At 40.8% G+C, this 15,778-nt stretch overlaps 1 protein-coding gene across 1 annotated transcript in view; it reads right to left on the bottom strand.

Moving 5' to 3' along the window:
* LOC141784713 (double C2-like domain-containing protein alpha) overlaps positions 1-15,100 on the bottom strand; it is a 35,847-nt gene extending 20,747 nt beyond the window's left edge. Inside the window, exons 1-5 of the mRNA XM_074662555.1 lie at positions 14,789-15,100; positions 7,470-7,837; positions 5,072-5,151; positions 2,141-2,215; positions 1,759-1,868 (exon numbers count right to left, since the gene is read on the bottom strand). Coding sequence (XP_074518656.1) covers positions 1,759-1,868; positions 2,141-2,215; positions 5,072-5,151; positions 7,470-7,837; positions 14,789-14,820 — 665 coding nt within the window. The 5' untranslated portion in view covers positions 14,821-15,100. The remainder of the gene's footprint in view (positions 1-1,758; positions 1,869-2,140; positions 2,216-5,071; positions 5,152-7,469; positions 7,838-14,788) is intronic.
* Between the last annotated feature and the right edge of the window lie 678 nt (positions 15,101-15,778).

The raw sequence follows: 15,778 nt of genomic DNA, 5'->3' as shown, positions 1-15,778 counted from the left end.
GAAAATGTCTTTCTAGACTAAATATGAGCCACATTCACCTGGACAGTCCAGAAAAATGTCTTGTTTCAAGTTGTTTAAAGACTTAAATGAGGTCTGAATTGCTGTAACACATTCAAATAATCTGCCTGATCTTCAAATAATCTAGTTTCAAGCTAATTTTCAAGCATCTTTTCTTGTCTTCCACTGGCAGATTTTTTTTTCACTTGTTACACAGAATTCAGACCTCATTTTTGTCTTTATACAACTTAAAACAAGACATTTTCTGGACTGATAAGGAGAAGGTGGTGAATATCAATCGTCACACACAGTTTTCTGCATAAAAAAAGACGAAAAGAGTTGATAAGATTTTAGTTTTTGCAGAGTGCCGATATTCAGTACATTTAATTTTTGATTCATAATAGAATAACAGTTGAACAAATTACAGACGGATTGTATGAAAGTGCCTCTAATATCATCTTTTTGAATTATTTATATTGATATTATGTGTGTGTGTATATAAATATATATATATATATATATATATATATATATATATATATATATATATATATATATATATATATATATATATATATATATATATATATAATATATATATATATATATATATATATATATATATATATATATATATATATATACAGAATGTACACTAATGGGCCTAATGACCCCTCATATTAGTATCAGTGGAGAGAATAACAGGAACATTGTAAAATTTGATAATAATTATGTTTGAAGCTCAAGTATGGTCACCAAGCGTTGAATAGCAGTCATTACTATGTAACAAAATTCAACAATTAAATCTTTACAGTGTTCACCCCCATTAAAAAGTGTTTAGATTGTTTATTTAATTATTGATGTACTTATTTATTGAGACAATAGCAATAAATAATGCTGCAAAGCTGCCATTACTCTTAAGTTGCACCCCCTAGCTGTGCACCACAGGGGAAGTGCACACCACACTTTGGGAATCCCTGTCTCCACATGTTGATAATAATGAGGTTAACGGTCTTGTAGTGTTGACTGTTCCTCCCTGAGGCTTTTTAATAAACAAACAAAAGCTGATGGGTTCAGAGGTTGGTCTGATGTACATTTTCACATCCTGCTGTTTGCAAACATCACTATTATTTATTTAACAAAATAAAGATGAATGGAAATTTGATTTCATTGTAATATATCAAACATCCTGCCATCTGTTCTTTAAACACCAAAACATCATAGGCCAGTTGTAGAGACACTTTCTCTAATTTCCCTTGAGAAATCAACCCTAATCCTGTTCAAATTCCACTCCCATGTGGGCTGCAGCAAAGTTTAGTCACAGGAAGTGACAATTTGCAGCTTTTGTCACCTCTGGAGTGGGTCAATGAAATTAAAACACCCTGCAGTATTTAGTCTGACCTCAATCTGTCGCTCGAAATGAGAGAGGAAGACAGAGGGAGGACAGAAGGCAAGACAAAGAGAATAGGGTTGTTTAGGGAAAGAAAGGGGAGATCTTTTCATCCCCGTGGATAGAGCAGACGGGAGGACAAGGGGCTGAAAGGTGAAGTGACAGAGGATGGTCAAGAAGGAGAAAGGAAACACTGGAGCCAGAAGAAGACAACAGGCTTTGGACAGGGAGTTAAAACACTCTCAGACTGAGAGAGATGATAAGAAATCTTTTTCAGGGGGAGCCAACCCTCTGATGGGCGAGACGGATCAGGGAGACTCTAAGTGAAGGAGCCAGAAATAGCAAGTAAAGCCTCTTGACCAAACATTTACCGGAGTGTTTTGCGGTACATGTCTTCCTCTGTGATACCGCAGTAGGTGAGCGTCTCGTTCCACACAGGGTTCAGGGTGTTGCGCACGGTCTTGGTTTTCAGTTTATTTGCCTGTGAATCAAAATGAAGGAGAAATCATCCATGAACAGAGCCGCCTCCCCAAAGCTTCTCATAACAAACAACCTTAGCAAGAAAAAACGTGTCTTCCTCCAAAGTACAAGGACATTTTAATGCAGTCCTCTCCTTTGTTTTCATGAGGCAGCTCCAGTGTTGTGAAAAGCAAATTGATGTTGTGGAGTCCTTGGTTACTTGTTAGTGAGTCTTTTTGTTACTGTGGCAGAGAAGTGTTTGATCCAAATCATTATCTGATATTAACAACAAACCTTGCAGGCTCCTGGAAGAAGGTGCAGCTTGACGTAGGGATCGGCCAAACCGTTAAAATCCATGGGCTTCAGACCCTAATTAAAACAGAGACAGGAGATTTTAGGGAGGGCTGGAATTTAAGAGGTGCTTCAGCAGACATGAGAAATGAAAACACTGCCCCAGAGAGGCGAATGACTCATTTACACATTGAGTCAGAAGCACTGAACTTAGAGGAGATGGAGGCTTTAAATTTAATAGATAGTTCACAAATGCTTCTACTTCTGCTAATAATTATAATCACAGTAATAATGTGGGTTGAACTCAAGGAACCAGTGCTTCCAGAAAGGGTGAGTGTTAAGTTTAGTAGTAGTGATGACTCTGGCAACACTGATGCCTCGGTGCTCATGGAGCAAAGCCTTGTGTCTGTGCACGTATCGCTTTGGGAAAGTCATGTGACCAATACAGCTGCTGTTTTGCCTATCACTGAGGCTGTGACAATACATCTCTGCCAGAAGACTCACAGATCCTCTGAAGCACAATTCTTTTCTTCAAGCCACTGCGATACGGAGCCCAAAAGAAAAATGGCGGCCAACTTGAAAAAAGGTTTCCATCTATAAATTATGAGTGGCGACCACCTATTACATTAAGGGTTTCAGTTTGAGAGTATTTCTGCCAAACTTCATGCTTGCATCACCATTTGAGCTATGACATAATTGGCATTTCTTAGAAATGGCAGTCATCTCAAAAAATTAAAGCCATCGTAAGTCTAAAGTAATTTTTCAAGAGAGTGGCCCTTGGAGAGTGTTTCTGACAAATTTAATGCTTGCATCACTGTTTGAAGGATTTCTTTTTCACTTATCTGCTGCACTACATGGCTCCTTAAGTCCCCTAAAGCCTGAGATCAATAGGACGGGCAAAGACATGAACGTGTGTGTTTTTTTAATTTCTCAGATCATTACCTGTCACATGAAAAAAGGTCTGAATCAATATCCATGCTGTTTTATGAACTATCAAAGAAATGACTGCATTTGATGGTCAAAGCAGCTTCAGGTTGGTGTTTACAGAGAGATGCTCAAACCACAGGAAGAGCCAAGAATGACAAAATCCTTAGGTTTCACACTGATTTGAAACCCTCTTCTGCAACAAGCTGGACAGTACAGTTAACTCTTTACGAAATGTTCCAGGAACTAAAGAAGTGACAAATTTTACCGCAGAACTGTACAGCTCTAAACGGTTAGCTCTAGTCCCTTTGATCTGCCATTAGGGCTTGAGCCTGCTAACTGTGAGTGTGTTAAAAGCCCTCTTGAAACCCTCAGGTTTATTCTTTCTTCTGCCCCTTTAACCCAAGATCGCATGCCTCCAACGTACTTAAAGTAGTAATGAGGCATGACCTAAAATTCAGCCAAAATTTATCCAGGACCCAGTGTTTTTGTGCTGATACGTGCTCCACAGCGCCCCCTGGATAAGAAAACACAGACCTTCCAGCTACATATTGTGTCCATAACTATCATGCCAAGACCTACAAAAAAGTTTATCAACACAGTGAAATCTGAACAGGAAGTTCAGAAATTTGAGTTAAATGTTGAATTTTGATGATTCAGAAGAAACACAGTTGATCATTCTATTTTTCTTATTTTGGATTATCTTCAAATTTAATCTGTATAACAGACACATTGATGATGAAAAGTTATTAAAGGACTTTTCGATACTCAATGGCAGTGGCAAACAACGGCCAAATTTGACAATTTTTTTCAGCAACATGCAAACCTACACAACCGCACTGATCAGGTCATGTCTTGTAGTAAAAAGGTTTGTCCATGGTGCTGCGTCAAACTCTTATGTCTTGCCATAAACCTGGAGGTCACTGTAGCTCCTTTATATAAGGTCCAATCTGCCTGACATACAGAATCAAGGTTCACCTACATACACATCTATAAGCTCAATTTAAAATACAATAGCACCATCCTCAGATGATGATACAAATAGTGCCACCTATTTGACACAAGTGATATCAACTCCCATATACAGCTCCAAACATGCTCAACTACATTCTTTAATGACCTCTCACACACATTACTAAAGATGATGAATTTATCATTGTCAAGGCCAACCCTAGTGGTCAAAAGCAGTACTGCAGTGTATTCTATGTTTAGAATTACCCATGTACACTGGCTGTGGGGGCTAGACCTCATCTTGGACATGGACTTTTACTTCTGCAGATCTTGGACAGGCCCCAGACAGGCCACTGGGAGAGGGCCTGCTCATCACTGTTAGCAGCGTTAATTCAGTTAGTTATCTATTGTTTGCTATCTTACATTTCTGAGGCTATTAATGCAGTGCTGAATGTGGAATACTTTTAAAGAACCAGTCTCTATTAGCTCTACTTAACACAAGCCAGCAAAAATGAAGCATCATCCTCCCAAACTCAGCTGAGATATATTTATTGAGAACTTACAAATGCAAGGCTGAGTTGTGTATCACCAAACAGCTGGAAAAAATAAGCAACTTGGGTCAGCACCCAAAACCCGAGGCTGCCAGTTATTATCCCCGGCTTTTTAAAATCACTTTGAGTTTGTTCAAGTACTAACTGGGATTTTTAAAATAGCTTTTTAAGCTCTCAAATCAGAGAAGTTCATTTTCAATATACTGAATATGAGTTTAAACTCATTTGAAATCTTAAAATTTTACTTGGCTTATTATCATAATCATAAGTTCAACACGCTCAGATAATGCTAATGCTAATATGAATGCGACCGTGTTTGCAATATTAGTAGGGGAAATCACAGTCAAGAGCAAAACTCGACGCCAAATGTTACTGGAAAAAGAGTAGAGCTTCTTGGTGGAGAAGGAGGTAAACTAGACTGGTTCAAAGGCAGAAGCTGAAGAAATGACTCTTTGTTAGCATCACTCAAACTAGCTCCTTTTAAAGAGTTTTCAGCAACAGAGTTTACCTTTGCTCTCAGGACTGTGCAGTGCAGGGAGCTGGTGGCTCTCTCATACAGGAGATCAAACTGTAACGTCCCCAAAGATGCTGAAAAAGAGGAGATCAAGAGTCAATTTAGAGTTTTTCGGAATTACTTGATTACTTTTACAGAACTCAAAGGCATGGCATGAAAGAAAATAGACTACACAGGTAATCATCTCTCTGCAGTCCAGAGATACAGGATACGCAGGAAAGATAAGGGAGGGATCAAACTGTAACTTGTGGTCTTAAAACATGAAACCCAAACAAAAATGCCACTAACAGCAGCTCTTTGACCCCCAGCTGCAGAGACAATAGAAACCATGTACACACCCATTCAAAAGAGTTGATCTACATAGCAAAAATAAACATGATTATAATCAGGTCTCAGTCTGAGCGCCTCATTTCCATCAGTATAAACTGTAAGGGGGGGGGGGGGGGGGGGGGGGGGGGGGGGGGCGGTTGAATTTTTTTCACGATTCGTCATTTTGAAGTTATTAAACCAGGCCTGTAGATGGCGCTATAACTGTCTTGTCCAGAAGCAGCTTTTGGTAGATCTCCACTGAGGTAGAGTTGGGCTGATCATAGTGAATGCTAAGAGCAGTGGAGCAACAGATGCTTATTTGTTGACAGACAGTCAGCAGATTCAGCAGGTAGTCCAGGACGAAATAAGCAGTTTTCTGCTGCATTTTTAATTTAAAATCTGTATTTGGGAAAATCAGACTTTGCTACAATAATCTCTATAGATATTGCCTAACAAAGCAGTGGTCTTTAAGACACTGTTCAAACCCTCAAGTTGACTTGTTCACGACTGCAACTTTTGTGTTTGTTGACCTGATCAGTCATAATGCCGCAGCCACACCGGACGCAAGTTTGATGCGTCAAGATTACTGCAAAGTCAATGCAAAGACACATCTGGACGCAGATTCGCCCTGGGCTTATGGAGCGTCCAGCATGTTTGGGGTGTCAAATGCCTCTATGCTCGAGTTGAAAATATTGAACTTTCGATGCAAATTCGCATGATGCTGTGCCAATCAGGGATGACATTCCCCCCCGACGTCTTTGATTTGATGACGTGTGATGTTCCAACCACCTGCTCCGGCTCCTACCCCGCCATAAGATGGAGGAGAAGTTGATTTGTGTGGTGTGTCATCATCTAGAGTTATACGATACGATGTGTGTACTCTACAGAGACCGGAAAAAACAACGAGCAGGCTTGGGTGAAAGTCACTGAGGAGACAGGTTTTGAAGGTAAGTTCTGTAAACATTCGTTCCCAGCTGGATTTGCCTGCACGGGTCATCACTGAGTCCGACTGTGTTTTCCTCAGTGGAGTTTTGTGGTAAAAGATGGAAGAGCCTCAGGGACACCTACCTGAAAGAGAGGAGGAGAAAAAAGGAGCAGGGCAGTGGCAGAGCCAGGGAAAAGATGGAAGCTCTCTGCAGTCCTCTCTTTCCTCGGCCCCTTCATTATCCTCAGGGAGACCTCCGGGAACATGGGTCAGTATCAGCATGTCACCCCTCAGCTTATCAAAATGGTCCAGCATCCTCAGGTGTTACACGCGTTTAAATTTGCCGATTTGCGTCTGGTGTTGCTGCGGTATTACACTTTAATAAGTGGACTCATGAGGAATGTATTCCATTCTAATCAAACTTTGACAAGTAGCTGATCACTCTTTGGAGGTTTAATTGGATAGTTTAAAGATTTAGAGCCCTACCACTTTTTTTTTTTTTTTTTTTTGCCTCTTGACTAAACAAAACTTAGTTAATAAACTTAGTTATCCATGCGTTTTTTTTTCCCACTGGGAGCTGGAAACAGGTAAACTTCCCCTGACAGCAGTTTGTACAGAAAGCACGGTTTGTTTGATTGTCTTCACTTCAGAGGAAACAGGCCATTTAATGTGATTAGGCTTTTATTAATTTGAGTGAAATGGAGGCCTCTTTCTCTAAGAGGTATAGTACATTAATAGTTTGTGGGTCCTAACTGTGGCTCAACAGAAGGGAGATGAAGCTGTTCAACTAATTAAAAAAGATAATCCCTGAGCTCAGAGCTCAGCAGATACGCTTCAAATACTGCCTCTCAGGCCAGCCACGGGTCCCCCATAAATCCCAACTTTGCCTCAAATATAACAGGATTACACAGCTGGTACTCTACAATCACTGAGACCCAATAACACAAGGAATCATATCTGCAACTCAAGTTAAAAACTGAACCCATGCAGACCTGAGTGGAACAGGTGCAGCAATGATCACTGTGCTAAGTAGTAGCTCTAATTTCTTTGACACATTCTTGACCTTTTCTCCAAATATTCACACCTGTGCTGAATTAATTTCATTCTTTTTCCCAAGCAGCTTAAGTGAAACCACATCATTATCTCCAGGTGACTCACTGCTATCATCGCTGTCACAGCTGTCGATCTCGATGGAGGTATCCATACTGCTCATGGCTGACAGTGACCCCCCTCCACCGCCTGCCCCTGGTAACAATGGTGACAGCAGGCTGCTGCTCCCCCCTCCTCCTCCTCCTCCTCCTCCTCCAGCGGTCCCACCACCTTGAGTCGTGCTGCCGGGGCTTAATGAAGTGGGAGCTGACATCTGATTGGGTGAAAGTGGTTCAGAGAAGGAGGAAGTTGGAGATAGGCGGGGGAAGTAGGCAGAGATTTGACGAATGGGGCGGATTGGACCCGGGCACACGTCGATGGCCATGTTCTCCTGGATGGAGATGGCCAGAGGTTTTCCTTTTCGCACAGTCATTGGGCTGCAGACAGAGGAAGGTGAGAGTTAGCAAAGATGAAGATATTTCATAAACTCATTTTGTAATGAATCACCTGAAGCAAAAGTAAAGACAGTGATCAGAGATTTAGGCAGTTTTCCTCAGTTACACCTCTGCTCCTCGAGCGAAGCGGGGTGGGTATAATTGGGTGATAATGAGGTATTTTCATGTGTCTGGCTCGCTCTGAGACATAATTACACATGATGATTGTGTCTCATTTTCTGTTTGAGAAGCAGAAACGTCTGGACTGGAAACATTTATCACAAACTAACAACCTAGAACATACAGGCTCATTATGGCTCTGATAGAAACTCTAACAGACAGACATGCAGCAGTGGATGTGCTGAAATTTGCATTTGAATTGAATATATCTGAATTGAATCAGGTCTATTGGACAGGAAAGAGGATAACAGATCATAGGGCTTCCCCTTAATCCTTATCATTCCTGATATAACTGAAGTGTGTGAGCCGCAGAAGCCCACTGGACCCAAAGTGCTCCACAGTGGTCCAGTGACAGACGAGTAATTACAGGATGACGTGTTCACAGTCTCTTCAGCCCAATTAGAGGCAGTGAACAGTTCAGGCTGTTTAATAAAGTTGTGTTGTCAGTGGAGTGGTGGAGTTGACCACGAGGCTGATGTGTCTGCTCTCTTCCTGAAATAAAAATGAGGGGGTTGGATTACAAATTTTACACAGCGTTTGTTTTTCTAAAGACAGCAGGCCCTGAGGGGGCGGTTTGTCCTCAATACTGAACAAATCCCCCCTCGGACTACCTTCTGCTCTCCCTGCAGTCATCGATGTGAAACTGAGAAGTGGATATTTGCACTGTGAATGTTTGCACTTTCCTGTTGTTGTCTGTGAGTAGAGTGTCTGTGAAGTTAGGAAATCAGACTGAAGACCCAGAGAGGGAGGGTTTGAAACAGTTTGGTTTTGAAGTTAACTTCATATCCATTACATAACCAAGAATAAGGGAAAACCATGACCAGGCAGGTGTGTGTGTGTTGAAGGGGGGATTCTTTCATGTGATGATGTTATGATGTCCTGTGAACTCTAAATTTATATTGCCTTTCTTTATTTCTTGGAATACTGAGTCTTTCAGCTTCACCACTAATCTACCTTCTTTGTGCAGATCAAGAAACTTTCAATCTCAACGTTTAAACCTAACCTTTAAAGTTTAAACATTCTTTTCTATTCCATTCTATTCTATTCTATTCTATTCTATTCTATTCTATTCTATTCTATTCTATTCTTAAAGGCTATTAGGGAGATCTGTTTTAACTGGCCTGTGGCACCACCATTTGGCCCAGAGTCACACACTCTGGTAAAGACGTGACTCTAAACAAGGTGTGTGTTTGTTTAGGAAATGATTCGGGATCAGATCTTTTTTTTAACTCTGCTTTTTTTTGTTCAGGACAACTTTTTACAAGATGCAATGCCACGAGGTGAGGTATTTATCAACAGTTAGGTAGAGCTACACTTTGCAACGTGTCAACAAGCAAACTTTGTCAGTTTGTACCTTAGTTTAGTAGTCGGCTATAGTCAGAATAACTGCTGTATGTGGGTTGGAGGAACCATAAGCAAAAACAGTTTAACTCATTTTCTAGCCATTAGCTCTTGTTTTAGCCATAGATTGTACTTCGAGTGGACAGCGTGGCTCCGCCATTTATCATTGTACGGTTTTGAAGCCAAAATAACGCTGTTTCAGGTGCCACCATTGTAGCAGTTTGAAGCCAGAGTCTGCGCAGTAGATATGATGAGGGACTCTGGGAGAATCTCAGTGGAGCTGGGTGACAAAAATGATTTTTTTTTTCCTTAGAGAGTCTAATCACTTCCTGAATCTACCTCCCGACATATTTTACAATCCCCGAAAAAAATATGCAAGAACAGCAGCTGCCAATCATCGTTAAACGTTACATAAAGCCTGGTTTTTAACCTTGTATAACTAATGAAAACGAAACTTTTCAGAATAAAAAGGACTTAAATACACGACAGCCAAATAATATCTTCAAATCACCACAACAATCGGACGTGAGAAACATTTCTATGAGGTGTAATAATTTTTTAAAGTTTGACCACAGCCCATCTGGAATGGCTGGAAAGCCAGATTTTTTTACCTATACTGCAGCCAGTCACCAGGGGGAGCAGTTTTTGTGGAGACCTCACTTTGAGCCGAGCAAGCGGACCTCCATTTCATTTTTACAGTCTATGGTTTTAGCCTTTAGCCTGAATGTTTGTTTTTAACCTTGAGATAATGTTTTAGCCTGAAGCAAGTGTTTTAGCCTTTAGCTAATGTTTTAGCCTTTAGCTAATGTTTTAGCCTAAAGCCCCTGTTTTTGCCTTTAGCCTTTTATTTTTTTCTTTTTACCTTTAGCCTTTGTTTTAGCCTTTAGCTCATGTTTTAACCTTCATCCAAAATGTTATTAACATTTACGGGTCTAGACCTGTGAATGTTTTTGTGAAGTGTCTTGAGATAATGTTTGTTATGATTTGACACTTTACAAATAAAGACTGACTGATTTATTGATTGATTGATCCTTTGTTTTAGCCTTTTGCTCATGTTTCAGTCTTTAGCCTGTGCTTTAGCCTTAAGCTCGTGCTCTATCACTCTCCTGTAAAGCTTTCTGCTATCATTTGCTGTCAGTTATGATGAAACTTAATCACAGAAATTGTTTTTGGCAGAGAATAACACAGATTTCTCTTCTCTCTACTAAACTTCATCAGCCAGCGTGGTGTTGTCATAGAGACTTAAACGCGCTGTAAATCAATCAGGTCCAACTTGACCCGATCAGAAAGCTGAGAAGTTGCAATTTGGGAATAACCCATATCCTCCTGACTACCAGTAGTTCAAATTTGTCCTCTGTGGAGGACATTTCTTAACCTGAATATCTTCCAATTACTTCACACTACTGAATAAACTCCTTATGCTATCTACAGAGGACATTTAGGGCTTTTCAATGATACCAAATGTTAAAGGGTAGGGCTTTGGTACCTTTCTCTTTTTCATTAAGGAAAATGGCGTCCATCAGTGCAAGTGCATTATATGGGAAGAGGAAACGTAAGTGTATAAAACTTTTTAATCAGCAAGTTTTGGCTTGAAATTTTAGTGGCATATTTTATATGGGACTCTTAACACATTTAAATATTGCCTGAATAATTTTGACTGTATTTTAGCATTGTAATTAAGTGTTTAAAAATTGTCCTCTGTAGTGGACATTAGTAGTTATTAACTTCATTTTGTTTTTTTCAAATGACAAGAAAGGGACTGATTCTCAGAAGCAGAGAGAATTTTACTGCAGTTGTTGATAGAAACTCAGATATTGAGTTGTCTGATGAAGAAAATCAAGATGCAGAGGCAGAGGAAGATGATTCAGAGAGCTCTGAGGATGAAACTCAGGCAGGGCAAGCAGATGTCAGATGACAGAACAGTCCACATCTAAGTCCAGTTGGTGTCAACTGTGGAGCAAAAATCCAAAGTACACCTTCAGTTTGTATTGTAAAAAAGGTCCAAGAAAGACAGAAGGTTGGTCCAGGTGTCAAGGCCCCTTACGATTGCTGAGTACAACACCAACATGCCATCCATCTTCCAGAAATGGAGACAAAAACATATGCATCAAGATGTCGCAGACTCGGCTGCACGGGCAAAACATGTTTAATGTTCACAAAGTGCAAAGTTTTCCTTCGTGTTTCCAAGAAGGGGAACTGCTTTTTGAAGTATTAAACCAAATAAGCACAAAAAAGCAAAACAAAAAGGAAAATGGACAGTTAAACTCATTCTTATATCCACTTTTTGCTATTTTCTTTGGCACTAAATGATTGCCATCAAGGTTCAGTTTTGCATGTTCGGTGTTCTGATGTCCTCTGTAGTAGACACACGATATCTGAAAAATAAAAACTTGTTTTTCCAAAAAAATGTATATAGTGTTCTTATGACCTCACAAAGATTGGAGAATCTTAAAAACTTTGTGATTGGACATTTTTTTTCCCTGGTAGTCAGGAGGTTAATGGTGCTGAAAATCTCATTTTCAGTGTGGATTACTATCAGGCGTATATCTAGAAGAAAGACTTTAGGCCACGTAGGAACTCCTCACAGTCCACAGGCTCACTAATGAACTAAGTTTTTACCCTAATGAGCAAATCGAAGCCACAGTCAGAGTAGATCTACTGTGGCTATCAGTGGTGAAGGGAAACAAGAGCAGAGAAAAGTGATGGGCTAAAGTACACTGAACACCTTCAGTAATCTAACTGCATTAGAAATGATAAGTGTGTTTCTCTTTAGAGAAAGCTACACGTAGCACCGTGACCTCAGTGATGAATTAAACCTCCAGACACAGTGACAGGATCTGTCAGGATGTAATGTTAGTGTAGAAATGTGTTTTTGATCTTAATTTGTTCTGGAAGTGTGCACAGAGTAACATTTCTTAATTTACAGTTTTTTACTCTTCCAAGGGAACAAGAGAAAAGTTACTTGTATGAAGACATTATTCTAGTTTTAAGCATATTCTTTTGTTCAATTGGAAGATTTTTTTACTTGTTACAAGCAAGTCAGACCTCATTGTTGTCTTTAAACAATTTGAAACAAGACATTTTTGGATTGGTCAGGTGAATGTGGCTCATATTGAGCACAATAAAATATTTTTTACTTAAAATAAGACAAAAACATTTGATAAGATTTCATTTTTTGCAGTGTTGGAGGTCAAACTCAACTTACTCCTCCCTGACTTCTCTTTGTGGGATCTGAATAAGTCAAGTGGTTTGGTCACCAGGATAAAGTGGTCCAGATACACCATGGCAGTGAGTGAAGGCAAATTTTCAGCCGCTGACCGTTGACCTTCAGCAGAATTTGTAGTCCAGCCTCTCTGCTGTGAGCACAGCACGCGTGGTGCAAGAGTTTTTTCATCTGCAGCCAACAGAACTCTGGATTAGCACAGCAACAGAGGACTGTACCCACCGCTGCTCATCCAGCACTCTGTTGGCCGCAGATGAAAAAAACTCTTGCAACACGCTCCTGCCTGCCTGCGAACTTCCTCCACTCATGTGGCTGAAGAGACTCTGATAGACCACTGCCTCTGTAGTGGACTTACTGCCTCTTGAAGCAGCAACATGCTCAGGACTATGACAGCAGGTTTGATGGCTTCTTAAAAAGCCAGAGCCAGCCCAGTTAAGCTTTGTGGAGATAACGCTAACAGACAGGTGCGCTGTGAGTCTGGTTAAAGCCACACTTTAAAACCACAGTGCTGCAGAGCTTTTCAGTGTGGCATTAAAATGAAATAACAGAAAACGTGCAGACGGAAGAAATAATCTGAGGGTAAGAGGAAAACATTCAGGAGCAGGTTAAAAAACAAGTTAATGAAACACCCTCTCATAAAGATAAGTGGATTAATGAATGAGTCAATAATAACGATTGCACTTTTGGGAAGCAATAATCTCTTGAAACACACACATATACACACAGTTCTAATACAATACTCTTCCTTCAGATCATTAATTCATCCCACACACACACACACACACACACTAACAGACAGATACACACGCACAGCAGCAGCATTTGCAGGCTTGAAAGCGTGCATCTGCTTGCATAATGTGCAGAGCCGGTCCCCTCCCATCCCTGGCAGATGCTGCTACAAGCTGAAGGACCAGCAGCACCACCCAGCAGCACCAGCACCAGCCGCGCACGTACAGCCTGGAGGCCCGGGGCTGGAGGCTCACAGAGAGATCATGATTGATCGCTCTCATGCTGCCAGCTGGAATCTCTCTCTCATCTTCTCTTTTCATCATCCCCTTGTTGCTGACGAGAGTGACAAAGCATGCTCACACACAATAACAAGGTGCAGCTTCCACTCCTCGCTTTGCAGATTTCAGTGCAGAGAATCTGGTGCATGACTTACAGTCTCAGAGCACACGGCAGAGCAACTTTGCATAATTCCTACACACCAACTTGTCTGGATCAGCGATGTACAGTACGAAGTGGCCTTTGGCTTTTAGTTATGCAACAACGTACAGTTCCCTGTAACATGCTTTGCATCCATGTTTTAGTTTCCTGGATTTAAAGCTTTGGAGTGAGAGATGAAGCTGCCTTCCAGGAATATTTCTGTGCAACATTGAACATCCCCTCCTCCTCCTCCTCCTCCTCCTCTTTTTTCAGCTCCTTCACTTTAAATTAGAGTCACATCACAGCATGGACATCCCCTCCCCTAAATCTGCTCCTCTGCCTCCTCAGTTCCACCTTTATAATCCGCCTCCTCTTCTTCCCCTCTTTAATTCTGTCATTTCTTCTCTTCCAGGGATGCTCAGGCAGCATTATTCCACCTGTAGGTGAAGGACAATCCTCCCTTCCCTCGCTCTTTCTCTCACTCCCTCCTGGCTGGTCCTCTCTTGTCCTACATACAATGAGGCCCCCGCGGCGGTCTTCGTTCACCTTTAAATAACAAGCTGGCTGACAGGCGGATGGTATAGTACAGTTGCTGCACACTGTAGCTACTCATTAGGGTTTGACAGTCAGCCCGTCAGCCCATCATCTACGCTGAAGCACACTGACTGTGAGCACTTGTCAATTAGAGCCAAGTTATTTTCAGACAGCTCAGGGACGAGTAAACTTCGATGTGTGTGAGTGTGTGTCTCTCAGGTTCAGCGCATTTAGAGGTGTCACAGAAAAAAGTAAAAGAGCAGGTGAGAAGACACTGGTTGCACCGTGGTGCTGAGAGAATGATGGAGGATTAACGTGTGCATCAAAAGTCTGAGTCTGCTGCATTTGTTCAAAAAACAAAAAAATTAACACACTTAAGAACTGAGAAAGCAAAGACAGTATGAGAGAGAGTTTGAAAGATGAACACAGAGATGAGGAGAAGTCTGAGGAAACATGAAGAATAAAGCAGAAAACATCAAACTGAAGCCGATCAAGCTTTAGGGAGAAAAAGGATGAAAGTAGTGACTTACCCCACGGACAGAGCGAGTGTGAAACTCCTCATAAAAGGAGGGAATTCCAGCGCGGCGAGGAGAGGAGACTAACTAACAGGTGGCGAGGAGAGGGGCAGGAAACAGAGAGAGGGAGAGAGAGGGAAACAGAGAGAGGGGGAGCTGTACGCATATCATTAAAAATTAAACGCACCAATAGTTCAAGTGGAGATGAAAAAGAGGAGCGAAAAGAGGGATGAGGAGCGAGGTTGACTGGAAGAGGGAGGAGAGGAGGGAGGAGGAGAGACAGAGAGCAGGGGGAGATATTCCTTGACATTCTGTTGTTCATGTGACTGTTTCTCCGCACTCCCCCCACCACACACACACACACACACACACACACACACACACACACACACACACACACACACACACACACACACACACACACACACACATGGTTTTGTCACTTTGTATTGAGTTGCTTCTATTCCTGGAGGAATTGAGATTCCCTTAAAGATAAACTGGATAATGATGATGAACTCTTCCTCCTGCAGGCTGAGGAGTCCACTGGTTAAAGGTAGATTACAGATTAAATTGATTTTTCAAATTAACACTTCACATAATCTGATAACACTGGGGAACAATTTGAAAAAAAAAATCACTTGAGTTAGATTTTTATGCTGAATACTAAAACTGGCATGATGATTCCACAACTGCACAGTTTTAATATAATAATAATAATAATAATAATAATAATAATAATAATAATAACAATAATAATAATAATAATAATAATAATAATAATAATAATAATAATAATAATAATAATAATAATAATGATGCATTTGATTTCAAGACGCCTTTCAAGACATCCAAGGACACTGTACAAAACATAGTGTTATGCCAAACAATACATGTTTTTTTCTAGCAGGTCCAGTTTCTTCTCATATGTTTAAAAACTGGATCCTATAGTTCAAAAACCTGATGTGATAGAGAAAACCTGAAATCAGTTTGGGATTCTGTACCCAA

This window comes from Halichoeres trimaculatus, unplaced genomic scaffold, assembly GCF_033239565.1.
Source record: "Halichoeres trimaculatus isolate MK-OKI-2021-1 unplaced genomic scaffold, fHalTri1.1 fHalTri1_scaffold_23, whole genome shotgun sequence".
Taxonomy (NCBI): domain Eukaryota; kingdom Metazoa; phylum Chordata; class Actinopteri; order Labriformes; family Labridae; genus Halichoeres; species Halichoeres trimaculatus.
The sequence above is the reverse complement of the archived record's forward strand: the minus strand, read 5'-3'. Positions and strand labels throughout refer to the sequence as shown.